The sequence below is a fragment of the Dipteris shenzhenensis genome, chromosome 27, assembly GCF_047967505.1.
Source record: "Dipteris shenzhenensis isolate YYH24624 ecotype China chromosome 27, Dip_SZ_1.0, whole genome shotgun sequence".
Taxonomy (NCBI): Eukaryota; Viridiplantae; Streptophyta; class Polypodiopsida; order Gleicheniales; family Dipteridaceae; genus Dipteris; species Dipteris shenzhenensis.
In genome coordinates, this window is record NC_141622.1 from 8,621,529 (window position 1) to 8,645,043 (window position 23,515).

The following is a 23,515-nucleotide window of genomic DNA, read 5'->3' on the forward strand; positions in this document are numbered from 1 at the left end:
GAAGGAGTAGCATCCTCATACCCAAGCAGAAAGAAAGGTTTCCTTACCTCACCAATAGTATTAGCATAACCAATAACAATTAAGACAATTGAGGTGTTAGTACAGAAAGAAATAATGATGGAGGAACATCAGAGCATTATACATGAAGGTAGGGTGGAGGGGGCTAGAGAATTTCATGGTAGAAGAACAAGTAGAATCATTGACAACCAAAGAAGCTCTAGATCATAACCCTAGCCATGCATACGGCTCCTTGTGTTGTCTAGCGTCTTTCCACCAATCTACACGTACTTTGAGATGTATATATCCATAAATGCAATGGGCGAAGATCTTGAGCCCTATCTAGGTAAATAGAATAGCCTTGGAGGAAAGGTTGGAGATTTGATGCTTGTGCCTTCTAGAGAAGGGATGGGTCAAAGATTTTCAACATTAGTTAAAAGGGCCATCGTCCCTATGGTGGCAAGCTATGGAAGCACAAGGTCAAGGAGCCTTTTACAATATGATTTGTAAATTTAGAATCCCTCAACTTCGAAAGGGATGTGTAAATGGATCAAGATTTATCGAGGCAAAGGATGGGAGGATTAGTGGCTAAGTATATAGACCACGTTTGTATGACCATACTAAAGATGAAACCTTTTGAGAATAACAAAGAAAAACATGTCAAGAAGTATTTAAAAGGTATATTGTGCTCCGTCTAAGAAGTAGAGTTGTTTAGTCCCAATGAGCTGAACAATGTAATTAAGCTAGCCCTTAAGGTGGAATAGTCATGGTGGAGTTTGCATATAACTATCCAGTGCATCTTTGACAAGTAGATCTAGCCAAGATTATTCATGATATACATATACATATCCCTTGGATGCAAAGGAAAGATAAATTCTTTGTTGCAGATCATTTCATGGAGGATCATTAATCAATGACGAAGGGCTGTGAAATACCAAGAAGCAAGCTGAAAGCTTTTAAGTTCAAAAGGTAAGGCTGAATTTCATGCAAGTAATTGTACTATTTACATTAACCTTGCCTTACTATATTGTGGACCCTTCTAGATGTGTCAAAGTTCAAAAGGTAAGGCTGAAATTCATGTGAGTAATTGTACTATTTACATTAACCTTGCCTTATTGTATTGTGACCCTTCTAGATGTGTCAAAAGATCAACCATGTCACTTCGCAATTGGAATAGCCACCTCATCACCGATTGCAACATGATTTTCATGTCCATCTTTTGAAGCATTATGTAGGGTTAGCGCCAAAAGAGAAGCCATGGAAGTTGAAGACGATGTTGAGATTGTCCATTCTTTGGATGCTTTTAGCCACTTGCATAACCTTTTCTAATATATCAACATGTCTCATAAGCCTCAAGAAAAGTCCAGGTATATTCATGTCAGCCCACTCTATATCCCTAGCTCTAGCTCAACATGATCACACAAACTGACCTTGTACTATTGTATCTCATCCCGAGAGAGAGAGAGAGAGAGAGAGAGAGAGAGAGAGAGAGGGAGAGGGAGAGAGCACTTGTGACTAAGGGTGAGGTGAGGGAGCGAGAGCAAAGTGAGAGGTCAATCAGATTGAGTGAGAAATTGAAACTGAAATTGAGTGCAATTTAAGAAAGAGCTATATCGAGTCACAGAGAATGAGGATGTGTGTATGAATTGAGTGAGCGAATCCATAAGGGTAATTGTAACTGTGCATGTGCGTGTGTGTGCATGTGTGAGTGTGCGCGCGCGCACGCACACGTGTAATTTTACACACACACATGCACACACACGCACACACAAACACACACACACACACACAGGACACAAGGGGAGGAATTTTTTTGCCTTTATATTCAAAGCAAAGCGGACATGTGACTGAAAAGAAAACCTGAAGAAAAAAAAAGTTTACGTCAATTTTGCTGAGTTGAGAATAATATTGTGCACCAGCTGTTTGTATGTTGTGTGTGTAAGGAGTACTTCAAACATTTTAATGGGAAGGGGAACTGCACTATTCTCACCATGACAAGGTTATGCTGCTAATGTGTCATGCTTCTTTACAATATTGATCAATGAGGGCCCCAAACTTCTGGTTATGAATTTCACTAGCAAGCTTGAATTCTTATACAATTGACTGCTAGAGGATCAAAATGTAACTAAACAGAGCAACATGGGGAAGGACCAAAACGGACATTGCTTGCTTCCTGATGATAACATCCTATCGCAAAAAGGAAAGCCATCATAGCAAACAAAACATTTTGACGTTCTTCCCACCTCTGTTTCTATAGCACACCCTATGGATAAGAAAGCTGTGAATCTTCCCAAAATTGTAATCATGGCAGGGAAAACATAGCATACAAGAAGTCACACATTCAAGCTAGTTTTCTAAAACCATTGTTTTTAAGGATAATTATTCTATATCCTCACACAGATATGAAGATCAAATCATCTCACATGCTTGGATCTTTCCCAGACAGAAGTTCTTCCTCGTGATTCCATTCAAAGTTCAGTCACAATAAATTACAGAGTTGTCTGAAGGAGCATCGTTCAAAAGAATGAATCATGAAGTATTCCAGCATTGCATGAACTTTATGTCATGCCACCTCCAAAATTCAAGGTCAAACAATTTGAAGAGCATCACTCCATACTTCACTCTTCCTACATGGCCCAGGTATAACCAACCAAAGGACTAATCTGTCATTTTTTAAAGTCATCAAGCACATCCAAAATTCAAGGTCAAACAATTGGAAGAGCATCACTCCATACTTAACTCTTCCTACATGGCCCAGATATAACCAACCAAAGCCCTTTTTCCACTTGTTGTAGCTGCTAGCCTGAAGGTTAAGCAATTTTAAGAGCATCACTCCATAACCTCACTCTTCCTACATAACCAGCCAAAGGACCAATCACTCATTTTCTAAATGACTTGCACTACGCTCTACTTCCACACGTTGTAGTCCTTTCAAAATCAATATTTCTTCTGTTTTGTCCAGTTTTCCATTCAGGCCTGGAATAACAGAAATACTATGAAGTATACTATCGATAAGATCTAAATATAAAGTCACTGTCTGGTCGCCCTAAACAATTGCGATGAGGAGACATGTATATACATGACTCTGCCAAGTGGGAAGGTAGGAACCAGAGTGATGCCTCCATCAACAAAGACGAAATAGCAACCAGTTTACAGCCTTCAGTTTATAATCTACAGTATCTCCAGAATTTACACTACTCACACAACATCTAACCAGTAGTATTGCACAGAGCTGTAAATTTTCTTCTGCAGAAACATGTGTTCGAAAATACAAAGCTAGAAATTTATGCATCACGTTTCAGCAGGAAAGGATATACTCAGGAATTAGAATGAACTTACATCCGACAAACTGGCAAATACATGACAATGGACACACAGCCATGGACAACTGAAATATTAACAGCAGGATGTACATCCCTTTCACTCTGAAAAGTACCTTAAAATTGGGATCATCACAGCATTTCTAAAATGTTCAGAACATAGTCTGTAGTGCAATTTCAAGAATGATGTTCAAACATCGCTACAGGCTGCCACCTGAAGTAAAGGTCCATTCTGAACAGGACGAATCCAACAAGCTATTTTCTTTTTTTCTTTGGTCTAGAGCGCTTGCGACGACGCTTTTGCTGGGCATCAGAATTTGAGCTACCAACCGTTGGAGTTGTTGCCTTGACAATGTCCCAACTATTGCTCGATGATGGATGGTTTTCTGTTCTGCCAAAGTCTATATTGTTGCTTGACGAGGGACCTGAGATCGCCATTTTAGAGCTGTTACTAGATGATGGACGACTCCTTGGTTGAAAATCTCTGCTATTGCTTGATGATGGACAGCTCCGATAGCGTGGAGGTGGCATTAAAACCCTTGCTGAGTTTTGCCTCTGCAAGTATAAGATCAAACAAAGAAGCGTCAGGTGAACTTATTCAGTCTCAGTTTCAATTTCAGTCAAGCAATCCCAACCTCAATTGTGGGACCCATTCTGCCACCTCTTTTTCTGCATTCTTTGTGCCTTTACTCCCTTGGACTTATCATATGCAATTCTCTCGGTTGATTTAATCAAATGCATACATTAACAAGTACCAGTACTGACCCTGAAGGCCCAATCCACCCCAACTACAAACACCTCCTCCCCCCAACTCTCTCTCTCTCTCTCTCTCTCTCTCTCTCTCTATCTCTCTCTCAGTGGTAGAAGGAATGCAGGAAACAATTTGAAGATCATGGGAAGCCCCAAGACAAGACGGCCAAATAACTAGGAAGCCAATCACGCCACCTATGGATGCAATCACACCACCTAAGGATTATAGACTGCTTGTAGTGTTGTTTTATTGGTTGTACCATGCATTAGGGCACCGTCGAATAATATGTATAGCCGACACTTATTGAGGCTGAACACTTTGACTTGTGAAGAAAATGCAAATCATCAAGCTACATCTGTAAAAAAAAATAAGGACCACCCTGGATTGAGATATCCATAGAGGGATTCCGTTCCTTCTTCCGAGCTGGATGCTATATCCCACACCGTTACTCCCCATATTACACACAGCTAGAGGGTGTGAGCCATGGCAACCCTTTCTCTAACCTAGAAGCAAATGCCCCTGCCTTAAGGAAAGATGGAGATATTATGATTAAGAGTTATTGCAATGCCAGGACTGCAAATTGGCACGAAGTAGGGGTATGTAAATGGAAAAGAAACCCACTATAGATGGATGAGAGTGTTAGAAAAGAGAGCGGGATAGAGCGTTAGCCATGCAGAAGCTCAAACACAGACAGATAGTGCCCAGGAATCACACAGGGCTATATTCAAATCCAACGTCTTTCCTTCTGTGTATACTTTAGATGTGCACACAGTAAATGAAGTTAGAACAATGCACAAGAGAGATGTAGAACCAGTGATATATTTTGTCCAATGTAGACCAAATCGTATAAAAAAGACGTGTTCAGTACGCCACCCTCTATTAACAAAGGACTGACAAGATGTGGACCCCTGTACACTCAAGACGGGTTCTCCTACCTCCTCGTGGCACCTCCAAAACACTTGGCTTGCATTGCTCCCCTAGAGCTTATGTGGTCCTCGTATGTGTGCCCAACAAACACACCTTTCTGCTGCTGCTCCTGGACAGCCTATTGTAAGGCAGTGTTTGCTATGGATGCTTGACCTCCTTGCTGCTATGAAGACAGCCAATGGGGAGGCACAAGATCCTCCCTGATCGTGTCTTCCTTTGCTGCTGTGAAGGCAGCCCTTGATGAAGATCTCTGAGATCTTTGTTTGCTGCAATCAGCCACTTCCCTTGCTGCCAGTAACCTCCTAGTTTGCTCCCTGAAGCCGGCTGGACTGCTCAAATTGTGGACTGACTGAATGGATAAAATGAGATCTGGAGGGGCTCCTTTTATACGCTGAAACCCCAGTCCTGGTATCCGACTGGCCTGGACCTACCAGCCAACCCAGTCTATAAAACCTACCACGTCTGTTCTCTGGTCCAGTCCAGTCCCAAATTGCCATGTGGCAGTTTTGTACCTTTTCCATTGTTTCTCCCCTGCTCGGCCCTTGGTACAGCTCTGTACACACGTCTGCAGCCTTCTCCAGAAGCACCTGCCTGTTGCACAACTGTTCCAGCATCAGTCGCATCTGCTCTGGGACCTTGCACCAAACTGCCCGTACAGTCCCTGCTGACATGCCTCTGTTCCGTACTGATCCTGTCCACAGGGAGCTCTTCAAAGAGCAAGGTAAGATCTCTTGAGCTGCCCACATGACAGCCTGAATGCTGCCCATGTGGCAGCCCTTCAATCTTGTTGTACGTACTGCCCACATGGCAGCCCATGTGCTGCACATGTGGCATCCTTTCATTCTCTGTTAGATCTGCCCATGTGGAAGTCTCAATCACTGGTGCACCTCCCCCATGCTCTCCTCATTCGGGGGCTAGCAGATGAGGAGGTGACCATCTGAACTCCAACAGAGATATCGCAAAGAAATGGGCTTGAGAGCAGCTAAACGCGGTAGGGCTTTGCCAAGGATGTGTGTGCAAGTACTAGATGGTTATAGCCAATGGAATATGCTAGTACGATGGGACAACACAGAATGCATGCCACACAAAACACCGGCCATACAGTTGTGCACAACTTGCTCATACGAGACTACATCGTGTCAGGAAATTTCACATTGACAGAGACAAGCCCCATAATCAACCCGTCGCCTGCAATGGCAAGCAATGCATGGAGTAGCTGATCTCATTGGGTCCTAGATTAAATTGAACTATTACAGGTCTGCCTACTGTGCTCCATTGGTGGACACGGGGCCAAGTGAGCACAAAAACCTTCCTCTACATGAGTGGTAGATCTTTGCAGAGTCACTAAGAGGCTGTGCTGAATATTGTTTTGCCTTGAACAGGAAGAAGCTGTGCAGGTTGCAATTTGGGGAAAGAAAAGGGGGGGCACTTATAACGAAACATTGGCACAAGGAGAGGTGGGAACAGGTACCATGGGAGAAACTGTTCAATATACTCTGCAAATCCACAAGCTGTAGAGTAACATGTTATCTTTGACTGTCAGCAATCTCCCTTGTACGAGGCAGATGTTGCCACACTATAGAGGAAGATGACACCATTGTATGGACACATATATTGCCCACATCATGGAGGCTATCAAAAAACTCCTTGAGCAATCTCATGGCACTGCACACACTACTAGCAGCAACCATTATGGTTGCATGCATTTTATGTTGCATTTTGCATTCTGCCTCCAGTGAACATTAACATCATCCCCCCCCCTTCTCTCTCTCTCTCTTTCTCTCTCCCTCCCTCCCCCCCCCCTTCTGCCCCAATGCCGCAGGAGCCCCCCACCTTTCAGCTCTTGGACCAACTCGATCTCGTCTTCTCTTTCGTCGTTGAAGCAGATCACTTGTCTACTCCATTGTCGATTGAGCGTTGCACCATGAGTTAGACTATGATGATTGTGTGTACGACAATCATGTGTCAGTTTTGAACAGACAAATTCTCATCAGATTGGTGCCTGGAGCGACCGACTCCTGAGGCCAAGAGTTTAAGTCAGATTGTGGTCGTAGTCCGATTGGAGCACCTAAAGCAGACTGGGTATCGGTCATTTGACGATAGAGATCTGGTTTAGGATTTGAGACATACCCATTCTGGATGCCTGACACAACCTGACCTGAGGATCAAACGCTTGGCTACACAGCTTATTGATGATCAAGATCCCATTTAGGTTTCGAGGCATACCCATTCTGGGTGCCTGATGCAGCCAGAACGACTGAACTTTGACGCTTGATACTTAACAAGGAGCATCAACAACAAGTCAGGCTGCACAGCTCATATACCCTTCAGTTCCATTGGTTGGCTGGTCAGACTGACCAACTCAACCATGCCAAGCACTGGACTTGCTGAATAACCCAGAGGATGCAGTCAATCAGCCAGTGTGAACCATGGATGCCTTGAGGAATAGAGACAACAGTTTGCTGTAGAAGGCAGTGAGGGCAGAATGTGAGTGTACAGCCAGTGTGGATGCATTGAGATACTGAATGCTTTGGGGAAGACAGAAAGTTGAAGGGGAAATCTTGACATTTGCTTTGTGAACTGTGGATGCACAGAGGAGTAATAGTGAATGCTTGGAAGAGACACGAAGTTGCAGGGTGGGACAAACGCATCAATTATGCTTACACCGATGAGTACAGAAGGTTAAAAATCACAACTTCCTATGCAAAGATCTACAAAACCAGTAGGAAGGAAACTTACCATTTGGGACATTGCCATGAAAAGACTTAAGAGGGCAGAACAGCGAAGCAAAGTTGAAGCTTTGATAGAAGTACTGGATGAAATGCAAAAGCTTGCATAAGATACGCAAGAGTGGAGACATTAGAGCAAAGAATTCAGGAACTCAAGCCTGTTCCTGTCAAGGTTTCTTAGATGCTTCATAGCGGCCCTGGGTCTTAACCTTTGGTTAAATTGCACCTTCCACTGCTCCTTTGGAATGAAATGTTTGCCTTCTCGAGCTCTTAGACATAGTGGCTTTAAGTTCTGAAAGCCCCAAATTGAATTCATTACTCCTTTTACCAAAAGTAGTAATAAGGGTATTTTGAAGTTCAAATCATCTTCAATGTACAATCCAACCTATAAGCAGCTCCAATCCCTTCATTATTGCTCCTGGGGAAACTTATTAGTGCAAAAATCCTTAGCCGATTCATTCATTGGTCGTTGACTAGATATAGCATGTCGGAAAACTCATCTCTGTCAACCATCTGCAATTCAATATCCTTCAAGAGCTTCTTCATGGTGTCTTCTTATTTTTTTTTACGGCGTTTTGAAAGTATATTCTGCTGGCTAAAAATACTAAGTGAGCATTCCTTGGCTAAGTTGATTTCTTCTCTTAAGGGTGGCTCTGGCCACTTCCTTATTTCTTTTCTTCCCAAGATGTAATGTAAATCAAGCCTTTGTCAATCTGGTAGAATAAACTGCATACTGCTTCAAATTTGGTCAAATTAAAATTTCTTTAAAAGGGATGCAAAGACATCAAAATGGACAGGTAGCATCAAATACACAAGATGCAAAATGTATCATTGAATGTGCAAAACCGTGCAAGGTTGCCCCTATAACAATGAGCGTCACCTTATGAATGGTGTTGTTTTGATCCGTGGATTCAAGGTACTGGCACATACCCCAAACCGTTACCAAATTTGAGTGCACCAAGTTAGGCTATCTAGCAACCTTACATGTTCTGGCACTCGGAGAGACATGTAGGTGAAGGTATATACTGGTGGCACCTAGCAATATTCAATTGCATCCCAAGTCTTGACTCAATATGTTTGAGCCCACCTTCACCAGAACAGGTCATCCAGCCTTGATGGCTCCTTCGTTGGATTATCATTCTTGATTGAGCCCTTGTTAATCAACTCCAAAGACTTAACCCCATAATTATAACTAGCGTGGACATTGAGTCCCCAACCCCACAAACAGATACATCTGATTTAATAAGGAAATATTACTCCTTCATGACACCTATATCAATGCTTATGATTTATATATATACCTTTCTAAGACTAGAATATATCCAATCGTACAAATTCAAATCTTTGTTGTTCTAAAGTCCAAAATTCTACAATGAAAATAAAAGAGAAAACAAAAGAGAAGAAAAATTGAGCTGAAACCGGCCTTCAATAAATTAATAGGGAAGTAGAACTAACAAATAACCAGCCAACACTGTTATAACAACAATTCAGCAAAAGTATAACCAGCAGATTAGAAGCTAGAGGCCCTTGCACCAAGACAAAGACACAGATTGGCCCCAAACCTTGGCGCCCCTTTCGGTATTTCTTTAATAAAGTGAGAGGCCCTGAAATCCAGGCTACATAAAGGATACCTTCTTTCTAGCATCTGGGGCATTCCACATCCGATTAGGCATCCACAATATTGGCCAGGTTGGAGAGACAGTGCTTTCACTCACAGTTTCAAGACCCTCAGACCAAGGCTCTCCTCTTCGACTCCTTGGTTCAGCCAACAAGCATGTATGGTAGGTAGGCCCTTGCTGAGGACTAGATCTCTCAGATGCAGAGTGGGCTCGAGTAGAACGTCTCCAAGTTCTCATGCTGTCGAGGATAATACGCAGTAAGCCATTAGTCCCCCACCAGATCATTCAAGCTGAGTTTGGGTCATCCCCACTACAGGTCGATGTAACTTTCTAGGTCATCACTTATCTGTACCGGGTCCAAGGATACGGTGACTGCACTTCATGACGAAATAGACTACCAAAGCTAGCACTATCCTCCTCCATGGCCCTAGCAGCTGCAGGAGATCAGAGATGCTGGTATGCACAACGTGCCGATGGTTTGAGAGACTGGGGCTAACATGGACAGATTCCCTCCCTTCCAGTACAGCATTGATGCACCTTTTCTCCCACTCGGATATCATGAGATCACCCTGGTCAACACGAGGACCTTCTATAGCTACACATGTTCAGGACCTGGTTGGCACCGAGTGAGCTCCCTGTGAAACTTAGCTTTAATAGAGATTAGTGTCTGCACATTTTCGATGAGGGCTTTATTGCCCCCCAGGATATACCCGGATTCATCTCCCCCGCTCGTTGAGGATCTCCATTGGGCAGTTTTGGGTTTCATCACATCGCCTCCATATTGAGAGTGGATGAGCTAAGGGAGTGTATTACGAGATCCGAGGCCGCTACTATTGCCTCTTTAGAGATGGCTCTAGGCTGCTCTCCCACTTCGAACCAGAGATGCTTAGCCGCCTTCATTCATTAGACAATTAAACATCGAGAGCGCTTGCTCAGAATATAGAGGTAGAGGCGGAGCGCACAAGTAGACTCATCTTAGAGCATGATCACAGAGTTCTTTCAGCCAAATCACACAGACCCTCGTTCCCCAAGTAGTCGACGAAGCAAAGATCCACAACCAGTGACACGACATACCTGATAGAGAGAGGACACACAGATCACGCTCAGGGACATCCCGTCCATGTTCAAACCCGGAGGATGTCCCATAAGACCTGCAGGAGTTACTGTGGCCCTAATCAGACGCAGAGCCGCAGCAAGGAGACCACCCTGGACCACATCCATAAACAGCCCGCCAGCGCTCTATCCTTGATCTTATACCACTACAAACTCGTCAACCTCTAGGTCCACCATGACCTCTCTTCTAGAGCTCCAATATCTATTGTATCAGGTCAGACTTGGCACAGGACTTGATGTGACATGATGTTGATGATGGAGATGATGTTGTTCTTATGACTATGTTGTAGAATCCCGTAGGATAGAATAGATGCATGTTGCCAGAGGTGTGAGAGCACAATGAAAGAAAGATATAATCTCTATTATGATTGTGAGAGAGAGAGGCCTCTCTCTTATAGAAAGGGGGAGAAGGTAATACCTTCCCTACATAAGTGGCAATCAGCCCCTACATCAGTGGGAATCAATCCCTACATCAGTGGGATTGCCTTTGTCTTACATCATCACTTAGGTCACACACTAGACACATCATAGCACTTGATGTGCCTTTACAACACACACAAACACACATGTGACTCCCCTAGATGCACACATGCACCATAGAGCAAGCCCTTGATCATACTTATCCCAACATACCCCCCCTCAAGGGGTTGCCTCTTGCAGTGTCAAGGATACATCTAGTCTCATAGTTTCTCATGCCATCTCATGGTGGTCAAGGATAAATCTATGGCTAGGATCTCATGCTAGCAAGGGTTCCCAAGGGTGTGAGGTTCACAGAAATGGGACAGACAAAACACATATCACATGGTCTACATCATATGATGACCAGAGGTGATTTACAAAAGACATAACATATTCTTTTTGGAGTACTATTCCAGGCAGAGAACCTCAAAATTTGACCAAGTGATGATAAACAAAAAAGTGCTTAAAAAGCATAGTCTTCATAGGAGGCCTCATCTTGTGGAGGCACATCAACTGAAAGTAGATTGGTAGTTTCTGACTTTATAGTTGCTTCCTTTTTAGCTTTACAATACTTTTCATGGTGATTGTTTTTGCCACAATGTTTGCATGGATTGATCTTGAAGCAATCTTTTGAGAGGTGATTAGTCTTCCCACAATGTTTGCAAGGTGAAAACTTGCCCTTCTGAATTTTTATGGCATAGGCTGTGTCATTGCCTCTCCAGAGTTCCATGTGCCTTTCTTCTTCTTGAAGAGCAATAATAAGACCTTCAAGAGTAGGATTAGGAAGATTTTTCAAAGTGGTAACAACATGATCATAATCTTCAGGCATACTTTTGAGCAACACTGCCATTGCATCATCTGTAGTGATTGGAGAGTTGATAGAAGCAAGTTGAGTCATGAGACTCCGCATATGATTGACATGGGCAGCCAAAGGAGTGCCACTAGCCATCTTCAATTCAAAGAAAGCAATCTTAAGTGACAATTTTGAGATGTGAGAGCTAGCACCAAAAATAATGTCAAGCTTCTGCCAAGCTTCAGAAGGAGACTCTAAATCAGAAATGTGATGAATACAGTCATCTCCTAAGCCAAGAGCAATGATGCCATAGGCTTTCTCCTCTCTAGCAGGATCTCTTGTCGGGCGTGTCGGAGCTGAGAATTCTCTAGCATTAGAGGCTGTTGAAGAAGAAGTTGAAGCAGGTTTGACAAGCCCCCAGAGATTTTCCCTCATCAATGCAAACTTAACCTTCATCTGCCATGTGTGAAAGCCTTTACCATTGAACTTATCCATATTCAACAAGGTAGCCATGAGAGGGTCTAACCCAAAATAGGCAGTGTCTACTCTCTTACAAGGCTCGAAAGAGTTGAAGAGCTTCAAAATACAAGCATTTAAAGTAGCAAAGGCTTGCAACCAAATTTCATACTACAAAACATAATGGAAATGATGCTTTCACTTGCATGCCTCATAGAGGTGGCTAAATGAAAGTATTCCAAGCAAATCCAGGTATAGCAACTTAAAGGAAAGCTGTAGCCACAGTTGTACTGATGCTATTCAACACTTTAAAACATCAAAAATGCTAAAGTAGCATTTAATGTAGCATCAAACTCACAACATTGTCAAAACTGTCCAAAACAGAGGCCTGAACTTGGAGGGTGCAATTCTCATAGCTCATAGCTCTATTCAAGGGGATTTTTATGCAGGAAGGAAGGCCTTATACTAGAGAAGGGCTACCAGCAAAAAAGGGCGAAATGTTGCGCCAGGTCGCCCTGTAGATGCTTGAGAAAACCGACTGGTTTTTTGTCTGTTGCGCCTCCATCTCTTGACCAAATGAGCTCAGATTTCAACAGCAGCTTGCCTTCAATGTCGTGCAGCTCGGGCTCAGAGGAATTTGCAAAAGGATAAGCACAGAGGCGGCATTGCGCGAAAGTTCGTCGAGGAGTCTGAGTGTTGGCGTTGTGCGTACAGTCGAAATTTCCCTAAATGCTTGCAGCTGGAAGTTCACCCGTACGTGAGGAGTCTGCAGCTCAAAGGGTTTGAGCAATGGTCGCTTGTAGGCAGAGAAAAGAGCTCTCAAAGATTTAGGGAAGAAGGACGAAAATGGAGAATATGAAGAAGTTTTGAGAAACTGGTAGTTTATGCTAGAGAGAGCATCTAATGCTAGGCTAGGCTAGATCTAGAACCTAAGGCTCTGATACCAAGTGTAGAATCCCGTAGGATAGAATAGATGCATCTTGCAAGAGGTGTGAGAGCACAATGAAAGAAAGATGTAGTTCTCTATTATGATTGTGAGAGAGAGAGGACTCTCTCTTATAGAAAGGGGGAGAAGGTAATACCTTCCCTACATAAGTGGCAATCAGCCCCTACATCAATGGGAATCAATCCCTACATCAGTGGGATTGCCTTTGTCTTACATCATCACTTAGGTCACACACTAGACACATCATAGCACTTGATGTGCCTTTACAACACAACACAAACACACATGTGACTCCCCTAGATGCACACATGCACCATAGAGCAAGCCCTTGATCATACTTATCCCAACATATGTCATATTGATACTTTCTAGGACTATGTCGCATTGAGCATCTAGTATGCTTGTTTTAGTAGCTCCACTCTTTAAGCTTGTTGTATCAGGTTTCTTGTAGTCTCATAGCGCATTGGTCTTCAAAAGACTTTAATCAAATTTCTTTCTCCACACTAATAACCACTGTCTATAGTTAAGGATGTTGTAAGAGAAGGGCCAAGCTGATAGGTTATTCTAGCCCTCTTCTCTACCTAGGAAGATTCACCGACACCCATGGAATCTGCAACCTCCTTCATCATGTCTCATCCTGCTCATATCCTCTCCTTGGTAACAAGGTCAATGGTCCAGTCCTTGCCCAAATGGCCCACTACCCTGATCCTCTGCCACTCATATCCAGGGACCTACTCAATTCTGGGTCTCCAATTGTCTCGAGCTGAAGAAGGCCTCCAAGCCCCATTCTATATTGTATGAAGCAGTACGATCTGAAGGTTCTACACAAAATTGAGATCCTAAGGGAAACCCCGGACCTAGAAAATTGCCCGGAGCAGCCAAGGTTCTACGCATACCTCCCACCACAACTTTGGGATCGCAAAGTCAATATCCATCATCCAAATGCTTGACAGCCTCATGTAAGAGAGGGATCGCACGATGTTGGTTTCAATGTCGAGGGTCGAGCTGCTTGGTGAGCTCCCCTCCCCCCGCCCGCGGCGGCCTGATTGCCTGGCTGCCTAGCTGCCCACTACTACTCCTCGCCGCCCTTCCGCCTCGCTTCTCCTTCGCCCTCCGCCCTGCCTTCTCCCCACCATCGCGCTGCTCCCCTACCCCTCGCCGCTCCTTCTGCCCCTCGTTGCTACTCCGCCCCCTCTCCGCCTTTCCTTCTCCCCGCCTTCTTTCTCCTCGCACCTCCCCCGCCAGTGCACCTTCCCCCCCGCCATTCCACCTCCTCCATCTTTTCCCTCCGCCTCTCCCGCCTTCTCCGCCCCTCTTCCTCCCCCCGCAGGCTCTCCTCCCCCACCTTCCTTCCACTCCTTCACTCCCTCCTCCTCGCCTTCTCCTCTCCTTCTTCTTTCCTTCCCCTTCTCCCTTCTACCTTCCCTTCCGCCCTCTCCACATCTCTCCTCCGCCTCTTCGCCTCGCTTCCGCCTCCCCCTCGGACGCCCTTCTTCCTCTCCCCTTTCTTCTCATCTTCCTCCCTGCAACGAGAGCATTCGTGCTTATTCAGGTGAAAGAAAATCTTGGTGGTGACCCTTGGTCTAGCTAGAGGGGCTCTATGGCAGCACCCTCGACTCCCACAGCCCGTTAAGGTTCTTCTTTCCCCAGCTGACAAGCAATAGGTACAACAGTCAGTTCAGTCCCTCCAAGACAAGGCGCTCGTGGGTAGAATTGTGGGCCTCACGCCTACGCAGAGACAGGTGCAAGAGTGGATCTAGGCGAGCTTGACATTAGAGGGCGACCACACCTAGGAGGTCACCATCTATGGAAGATGGCGTTTTTCTCATCCAAATGAGCTCCCCCGACACTGCCTCGACACTCGTGGAGCAGAGCCCCATCCTCCTTGGCCCACATCTAGTTTACCTCTTTCCTTAGTATCATGGGTTTACAGTGGAGGTCATGGACACAACACACCATGTTTCCCATTTTCCGGTTACGCTCCGCTTCCCAGGGCTCCCCAAGGAGTATCGAGCCATCCTCCCCTCCATTGGTCAAGCATTTGACACAGTGCTCGAGTCCCCACCAGGATCGTGAGCATGCTTAGAGGAGGGACCTCGCCTCCATAGAGCAGCTCAAGGAGCAGGACCCAAGTTCTCAATGGCTTAAAGACAAGCTCGAGAGCGCTCGCCTGGAGCTTCAGGACACCGAGATTCAACAAGCTGAGTTCTCCTATCACTCTTCCCGGGCCCAGTGGGTACAGCAAGGGGACAGGATGACGAAGCAACTCTTCCAGTCCACTGGGCCCCGATCGACAGGCACACAGCTGCAGCGTCTCCAGGATCCGCAGGGCATCATGCACATTGACCCGCAGGAGATTTTAGACCTGACCACAGGTTTTTACAGCCAGCTCTTTCAAACGGAAGGGATGACTCCAACTGGTATTGTAGCCCGAGAGGTAGTTTGGGATCACGTTCCGACAGTAGTCTCGCAGGATTTATGTAGCAGGCTAGAGGAGTCTTTCACGGATGAGGAGCTCTGGGAAGCCCTCAAGGCTCTCCCGACCCAAAAGTGTCCTGGTGAGGATGGCTTGACTCTGGCCTTCTTCCGGAACCTCTATCTCCACCCCTTTCCGACTAGCATGCCAGGAGATTTTCAACACGGGCTCCCTCCCTCATTCCTTGAGCAGGGGGTGGATTTGTTTCATCCTGAAAGGGGGAGATAGGTTAGACATCCAGTAGTGGAGACCGATCACTCTACTTGATACCGCTTCAGGATGCTCACCAAGGTCTTGAGCTTGCGGTTATGGCCCCATCTTACTAACATCATCCACAACACACACCGGTTTTGTCCAGGAGCGTAGCATCCTAGACAGTGGATCTTCACTTTTTGGGAGGCAGTGGATTAGTCCAGGGAGGAGTCACAGCCGTTGGTCGTCCTTCTCTTGGATTTTGAGAAGGCCTATGACAAGGTGTAGTCGTCCTTCCTGGAGGGCACTATGTAGAGATTGGGTTTCTCAGATAGATGGATCAGAGGAGTTTCAGCGCTTTATGCGGGGAGCTCTAGCCAGATGCTTATCGGAGGACACACCGGCGAGGCCTTTCCTCTCTCGCGCTCGGTCTGCCAAGTCTGCCCACCCGCTCCCTTCCTCTTCTTGTTTGTGGTGGAGGCTTTGGGCTACTACTTGAGATCACAGGTGGCGGGTCTCACAAGGATGAGGCTCCCAATCCGACAAGAGGAGGAACTGCTCAACTCTGAGTTTGCTGATGACACGGCCTTGTATGTTGAGGGCATCACAACGAGTTTGGAGAGAGTCAGGGGAGCCCTAGCTAGCGAGGCCTCGGGTGCGTAGATCAACTGGACAAAGTCTATAGGTTTCTTCAAGAGCCACGAGGAGACACAGGAGATCCGAGAGTGAGAGAGTGACTTTGGCTTCAAATGGATACCGCGGGGCCAAACAGCGAGATACCTCGGTTGCTAGGTTGTTATTGATATTACAGCAAAGCAGCAGATCGCCCCGGTCCTTCGGAGTATTCGGCGCGAGCTTCTCTACTGGAGCTCGGCCAAGCTCTCCCTAGCAAGGCGTGCCTTAGTAGCAAACCAAGCCCTTCTTGCCACGGCCTGGTATATCGCCTCCTGTACAGAGGACGCATTGGGCAGCTCCGACAGTTGGTTTGGAACTTCCTTTGGGCAGGATCGGACGGCACGCGGAATACTAGAGCCTGGGTCGCTTGGCAGACAGTGATCATACAGGCACTGGGAGGCTTCAGTATCATAGATCCGGAGATGCAGAGCAAAGCCCTTCTGGGCAAATTGGTTGTTCACGGCCTCACTCCAGGTGCAGAGCCTTGGAAGCTCCTCCTATAGAGAGTGTTGGGATATCTCAAGGTGTATGCCTCAGGCACACCTTGGTTTCTATGTGTGAGTGCTAGAGGCACAGTTAGGTGCCCACAAGCACAGTTAGGTGGTGGAAGAGCCACATAGGATGATTGAGAGAATCTAGGAGCAGATTGAGGAGATAATTGTGGAGCTCTGAAGTCATCAGTGATGTCAGTGAGCATGTATGAGGTGCCTACTTAAGGACCTCACTCTTCTTCATTCTATAAGCAAGTAATCTGAGTTTGTGTCCACTCTACTCTTTCCTTTCAGTATTACAACATGGTATCAGAGCCATTTGATCCTCCTTGAGCCCATTTTTGCCACATCATCATCTTCTTCCTCTTCTTCTTCTTCACCATCTCTCCCTCTTCTTCCAAAAATTTGCTTAAGCCTGTTCTCCTCCGATTCTCAGCCATTTCCCACGCCCTTCCAGCTGGAGATCCACCTTGTTGGGGCGAACTTCTGGCTGCAAGGAATTGACGAATCTTCGCTTCTGCTCGTCGCCATTACACGAAGGTCGTCGACTGTCTCTTCTGCGTTTTCTCCCAGCACACTTGATCTTTCTCTAATTCCTTTCAGGGGGGGCTGGTCCGTACCTAGAGCTACCTTGTGCTGAAATCTGAGCAGCAATGGCTGCATATTGAAGGAGAAAACAGAGAAAAACCAGTCGACTTTGTTGAAGAAGGAGAAGGCGACCTGACGCGTTTTTTCGCCTCTTCTTCCCAGAGGTTCTACTGTGGTATACCAGCTTTCTTTTGCCTCAGAAAGCCCCCTTTCTTTTGCTTTGAAGAGTGAGCTATAAGCCCTCCAAGTTCAGCTCTCTAGTTTTGACAGTTTTGACAAGCTTTTGAAAATGATGCTACATAAAATGCTACTCTAGCATTTCTGGTCTTTTGAAGTTTTTAATAACTTCAGTACAAGTGTTGCTTCAGTTTTGTTTTGACTTGCTAGACCTGGTTTTGATTGGAAAGTGTTTATTTCACCCACTTCTATGAAGCATGTAAGAAGAAGCATCATTGTCACTACTCTTTGCTACAGTGCTCATATTTTGGAAGTCTTTCAATTATTTTTGCCTTGTAAGAGAGATAGACACTGCCCAATATCTGGGTTAGACCCTCTCATGGCTACCATATTTAATCTTGAGAAGTTCAATGGAAAGGGCTTCCATACATGGCAAATGAAGGTAAAATTTGCATTGATGAGGGAGAACTTATGGGGACTTGTCAAACCGACTCCTACCGCTTCTTCTACGGCCTCCAATGCTGGACAATCCTCAACTCCGACACGACCAGCAAGGGATCCAGCAAGAGAAGAAAAAGCATATGGTATAATTGCTCTTGCTCTAGGTGATGATTATATACACCATATCTCTGACTTAGAGTCTCCTTCGGAAGCTTGGCAGAAGCTAGACATGATTTTTGGTGCAAGCTCTCACATCTCTAAACTATCACTTAAAATCTCTTTCTTTGAATTAAAGATGGCAAGTGATACTACTTTAGCAGCTCACGTCAACTATATGCGGAGTCTTATGACTCAATTAGCTTCTATCAACTCTCCTATCACCCCTGATGATGCTATGGCAGTGTTACTTAAGAGTATGCCTGAAGGATTTGATCACATTGTTAGCACTTTGAAGAATCTTCCCAATCCTAACCTTGAAGGCATTATCTTTGCTCTCCAAGAAGAAGAAAGGCATATGGAGCTAAGGAAAGGCAATGACACTGCTTATGTTATGAAATTCAAGAAGGGCAAGTATACTCCTTGCAATCACTGTGGAAAGACAAATCACCTTTCAAAGGACTGCTTCAAAGTTAATCCATGCAAGCACTGTGGCAAGAACAACCATAATGAGAAGTTTTGCAGAGCCAAAGCAAAGACAGAAAATGCAAATCTACTTACAGTTAATGAGCCTCCACAAGATGAGGCATCCTTTGAAGATTATGCATTTTAAACACATCTCTATGTATGCTCCAGATCTCTCTTTTATGTCAAGGTACTCAACCTGGATAGTCCTCCAAAATGAATGAAATAAACTATTGTGTTTTGTGTGTTTTGTAAACACCTCTGGTCACCTTATGATGTAGGCCATGTGTATGTTTTGCTCCATGGTACCTCCTGCAGACATTGTGTGCATGTACATGCAGGGGAGATAACCATTGGAAGGTCTTTTTGTATCCCTTTTGTTTACCTTACACCCAAGGGAACCCTTGCTAGCATGAGAACCTAGCCATAGATTTATCCTTGACCACCATGAGATGGCATGAGAAACTATGAGACTAGATGTATCCTTGACATAGCCTGAGGCATTTCCTTGAGGGGGGGTTTGTTGGGATATCTCAAGGTGTATGCCTCAGGCACACCTTGGTTTCTATGTGTGAGTGCTAGAGGCACAGTTAGGTGCCCACAAGCACAGTTAGGTGGTGGAAGAGCCACATAGGATGATTGAGAGAATCTAGGAGCAGATTGAGGAGATGATTGTGGAGCTCTGAAGTCATCAATGATGTCAGTGAGCATGTATGAGGTGCCTACTTAAGGACCTCACTCTTCTTCATTCTATAAGCAAGTATTCTGAGTTTGTGTCCACTCTACTCTTTCCTTTCAGTATTCCAACAGAGAGGGCTTCTCAGGAACACCCCACGCACCGGAGGACAATGGCAACCTTCACATAGGTGGATCTTCTCAGAGGCTACACTTACAGGGAAAGGTTCCCCCTTGATGCGGAGCCTTCACAAGGTCTAACAGAGACTAGCAGGGGGTCTCATTCGTGCTCCGCCTAGATGCAAAGAGGAGTTTGAGCGCCAGGCCCTTATATGGCACCCAGAGATCCGAGATCAGGAGGGACGTATGCTTGGACAGGGGACGCACATTGGTTGGGCACAGTGGGACAGTGATCCGGCCGGGTCTTTTGGTAGATGGAGCAAATTACCCATGGAGTCAGAGGCGAGGCTTGGTGCCGTAGCGCATCTGCGAGGGACAGGGCAGTGGATGAGAGAGATCGACCTAGCCATCCCTAAGTCCTAGTGGGACGGATAACACTTGGTTGGGGAAGTTTTCTCGGACCGGTGTCCCTTTGAGGATGATGATGCAACGAGGCAGCACGCACCCCGGCTTCTACCGTGTAGGACCTGGAGGCCTACTTCATCCTCTCACTGAGAGGGACCCTGAGATGGATGGGAGTCTTGATGGGATTCACTGGCAGATGATCAAAGTGGTGGGACGTTTGGGGAAGGAGTGGCACATTGACCCTCCCTGTATCTCAGAGCAGGATGCCTCCAAATGGTGCCTTTGGTTGTAGGAGGGTAGACCCTTGAGGGAGGTCCAGTGGGATCTGGGAGACTGGTTCTGGCCCTCCAGGGGCGACCTTGCCGAGCAGATGGATGAGATGCCATTCTTTTCTTACACCACACAGAGTGGCACGAGGCTTCAGATGGACTCTTTGAGATGGACTCCCTCGGGGGAGCGGCATTGGGTGACCCAGAGAGTGCCCCGGGATGTCCGGTCCAGGTTTTGGACACAGTTATGGTCCAGTTTGCGGCCGAGGAAGATATCCTACTTCTTCTGGCTGGCCGCCCATGAAGGCTTGCCCATCGGACCATGGTTGGAGCAAATGCGAGCGGAGGGGCAGTGCCATTGTTTCTCTGGTGGTTTCCTGGAGACAATTCTGCACTACCTTTGGAGCTGTCGCAGAGCAACGAGAATCTGGATGGGAACCCTCAGGATCATGACCCACATGCAGAGTCTTCAGAGGGACTACACCTGGGGATGGCGGCTTGGTTGATGGAGGGAGGACACACCTTCCAGATTGATGAGGTCTCCCCGGTACAGGGTCAGAGCATACCGAGGAAAGCGCTCCATGAGGCAGTCCCTCCTGATAGCCTAGCTCCCCTTTCTCCTCCGGAGGACAGCGTTGGGAGGTGGTAGCCAGTATCACTGCGTGGAACATTTGGGTGGCTCGTTGCATTCTCGTGATGGGTAAGCATCAGGTTCCACCCTCAACTACCATGGTCGCCATCTGGCAGGATATCATTTATACTCTACGCTCCACCTGGGAGTGTGGGACTCTAAGCTCTAGAGCGACTATCGAGCGGCGTGCTCGATTTTGCAAGGCTTGGCATGCAGGAGTCTTCTACATCTTCACTCCGCAAGGGATTCTCTGGTTCCCACATGGCTGTTAGCCCCAGTACCAGAGATTCCCTAGGCAGTGAGCTGGGTTTCTCTGGAACAGGCTGATTTTCCTTTCAGCCTTTTCTTCGTTTTTTTTCCATACTCAGCACCTTCGGGGCTGCTGTTTTGTATTAAGTCTTTCAAGCATTAATAGAAGGTTCCTTTCTTTGAAAAACAAAAGAGAGGGATTACACTAGTGCCTCGGCTTCGGTAGGGAGGCGGCTCCATTTCCCAAAAGAAATGGCTCGATCACTACCCCACTATGCCCATCCAATGTGTAGCCTCTATCCCAGCATGAGACCTTCTTCATCTCGAATCTCTAGATGCCAGAAGAGGGGATGACGCTCAAGCGCCTCGACGGCTAGCCCAAATGAGACCTCCAAACAAACGCTACCAAACTCCGTGAAGACTCCTCATCAAGGGGAAGTCCCTCTCTCTGAGGGGAGCCTCTAAAAAGATCCAACGCGTGTGACTACTACCACTAACCTCCAATGCATGGTGTGTTCCTAAGAATCCCCGCTAAAGCAAGAGCTTGCAAAGCTCCAAGCCTGAGGTACGACCTCAGACCACCAGTTTGCCCAAAAGGTCTCTACTCTGCATCTCCGAGTCGTCGATGTGAAGTCCTCCCTCCGCCCAAGCAACCTTGGCTCTAGTATTCCTCATCCCATCTGGTCCCGCCCATAGGAAATTGCGAACTAGGCACCTGAGCTGAAACAACAATACAAGGCTAAATACCATGCCATACCAAGACTTGGTTGGCCATAAGGGCCTTGCCTGCAAGAGAGTGAGCCAAGCTCCAATACAAAAGCTTGCACCGCAAACTTTCAAGCACGGGGGCAATCTACAGCTCTACTAAGATGTCAATGCCCACCTAACAACCTAGGTATCTCGATGTCTGCCCTCACGAAATACAAGGGAAGCCTAACACAGCCCCCCAATTTAAGATCTCATGAACCTTCTCAGCCATTGTGAGGAAGTCATACTAATTTGGTCTAGTTGATCCTAGCTCTGCAAAAGGCACCTGGCTTCAAAGCAAGCATGCATACAGATGGATTCATCTGTACGTATATTCTTTGTGCATACATTCAGACTTCAGTAGCATGCTATGGGCAAAGACTTTGCTTTGTCTTCCTCAGGTATTGAGAGACCGGAGGGTGAAAGCCTTCCTAGTAGGCAGAGGGGAAAGTCTTATTGCTTCTCCAACACTCAATCGCAGGTTATAGGAAGTGTAACGTGGTGAACCTGTTGAAGCCTTCATGCTGGAGACAGGACATTTGCAGGTCAAAAGAGTATATTATTGCTGGAGGTTTACTAAGTTGAGAGCTGAACTGGAGCACATCGTCCAGGATTTCCGGAAAGATACGTGGCCTTGGAGATCTATGTGGATCAGCCAAATCTCATTGATCAGGTGGGTTACTTGGTTGCAAATATTGCCAGGATGAAGACGGGTTGAAACAGACCTTGGAAGCATGGTGCTTGGAAAGATCCAGGCTGTCCGTGGATTCCGAGGACAGCTGGATAGACCTAATTTTTGTACCAGGATTGCTCGAAAACGCTGGTGGATTCGTGACCAAGAATGGTGGTGCCATTGACATCTAGTGCTGCTGGAAGTGTACCTCTATACTTGGACGGTTTACTTGCACGGAACCAGACCTGGAGGTGTAAGAACTGCAGACTCAAAGACCAATGATCGAGGACATCTTCAATTTGTTCTGCGTCCTTCTCAATGGGAGCTGCTGGAGCATCTACATCAGTGTGTTGGTGTTGACCCACACTGGGTCGATGAGAGGGGGTGTTGCGATTATCAGGGTCATCTCCCCCTCTGAGCCCCCAAATGAGGAGGACATGAGGGAGGTGTACCAGCAGAAGGAGAAGATTATAAGAGATGCCACGTGGGAAGAGAAAGGGGCTGCAGGTCCTGCAGAGTGCAGCAGGACTGTACGGAGGCTGTACACGTGAACAGCAGCACCTGGAGAATCTGGCTGCCACAGAAATCGGGGCTGCACAGCATGTTCGGACAGGATCAGAAACAAGCACGAACCTGTCCCGCTTCCACGTGGCAGCAAAGCTCCTATTGTGGGGCCCATTCATGTCTGCAGACTGGTTGGCCAGCCTACAGACTGGGTCGGCTGTTTTTGAGGGACTCAAGCCCTATAAAAGGGGCCCTAGCCCTAAGGCCGCCTCATTCTACATAGCCTCTACTATTGTCTTGTCTACCAGAGCAGCAAAGAGGCCAGGAATGATCAAGAGATTGGGCAGCAGTCTTCAGATCACCTCTGTTTTCTAGCACGTGCACAGCAGCACTTGGAGAATCTGGCTTCTACAAACAGGCACAAACCTGTCTGGCTTCACGTGGCAGCAAGCTCCTATCGTGGGGCCCATT

General features: G+C 46.3%; 1 protein-coding gene across 1 annotated transcript in view; it reads right to left on the reverse strand.

The window, feature by feature from the left end:
- Positions 1–3,306: 3,306 nt before the first annotated feature.
- The window catches only part of LOC147883825 (uncharacterized), a 67,965-nt gene continuing 47,756 nt past the window's right edge, over positions 3,307–23,515 (reverse strand). The window contains exon 7 of the mRNA XM_087398465.1: positions 3,307–3,872. Coding sequence (XP_087254591.1) covers positions 3,573–3,872 — 300 coding nt within the window. The 3' untranslated portion in view covers positions 3,307–3,572. The remainder of the gene's footprint in view (positions 3,873–23,515) is intronic.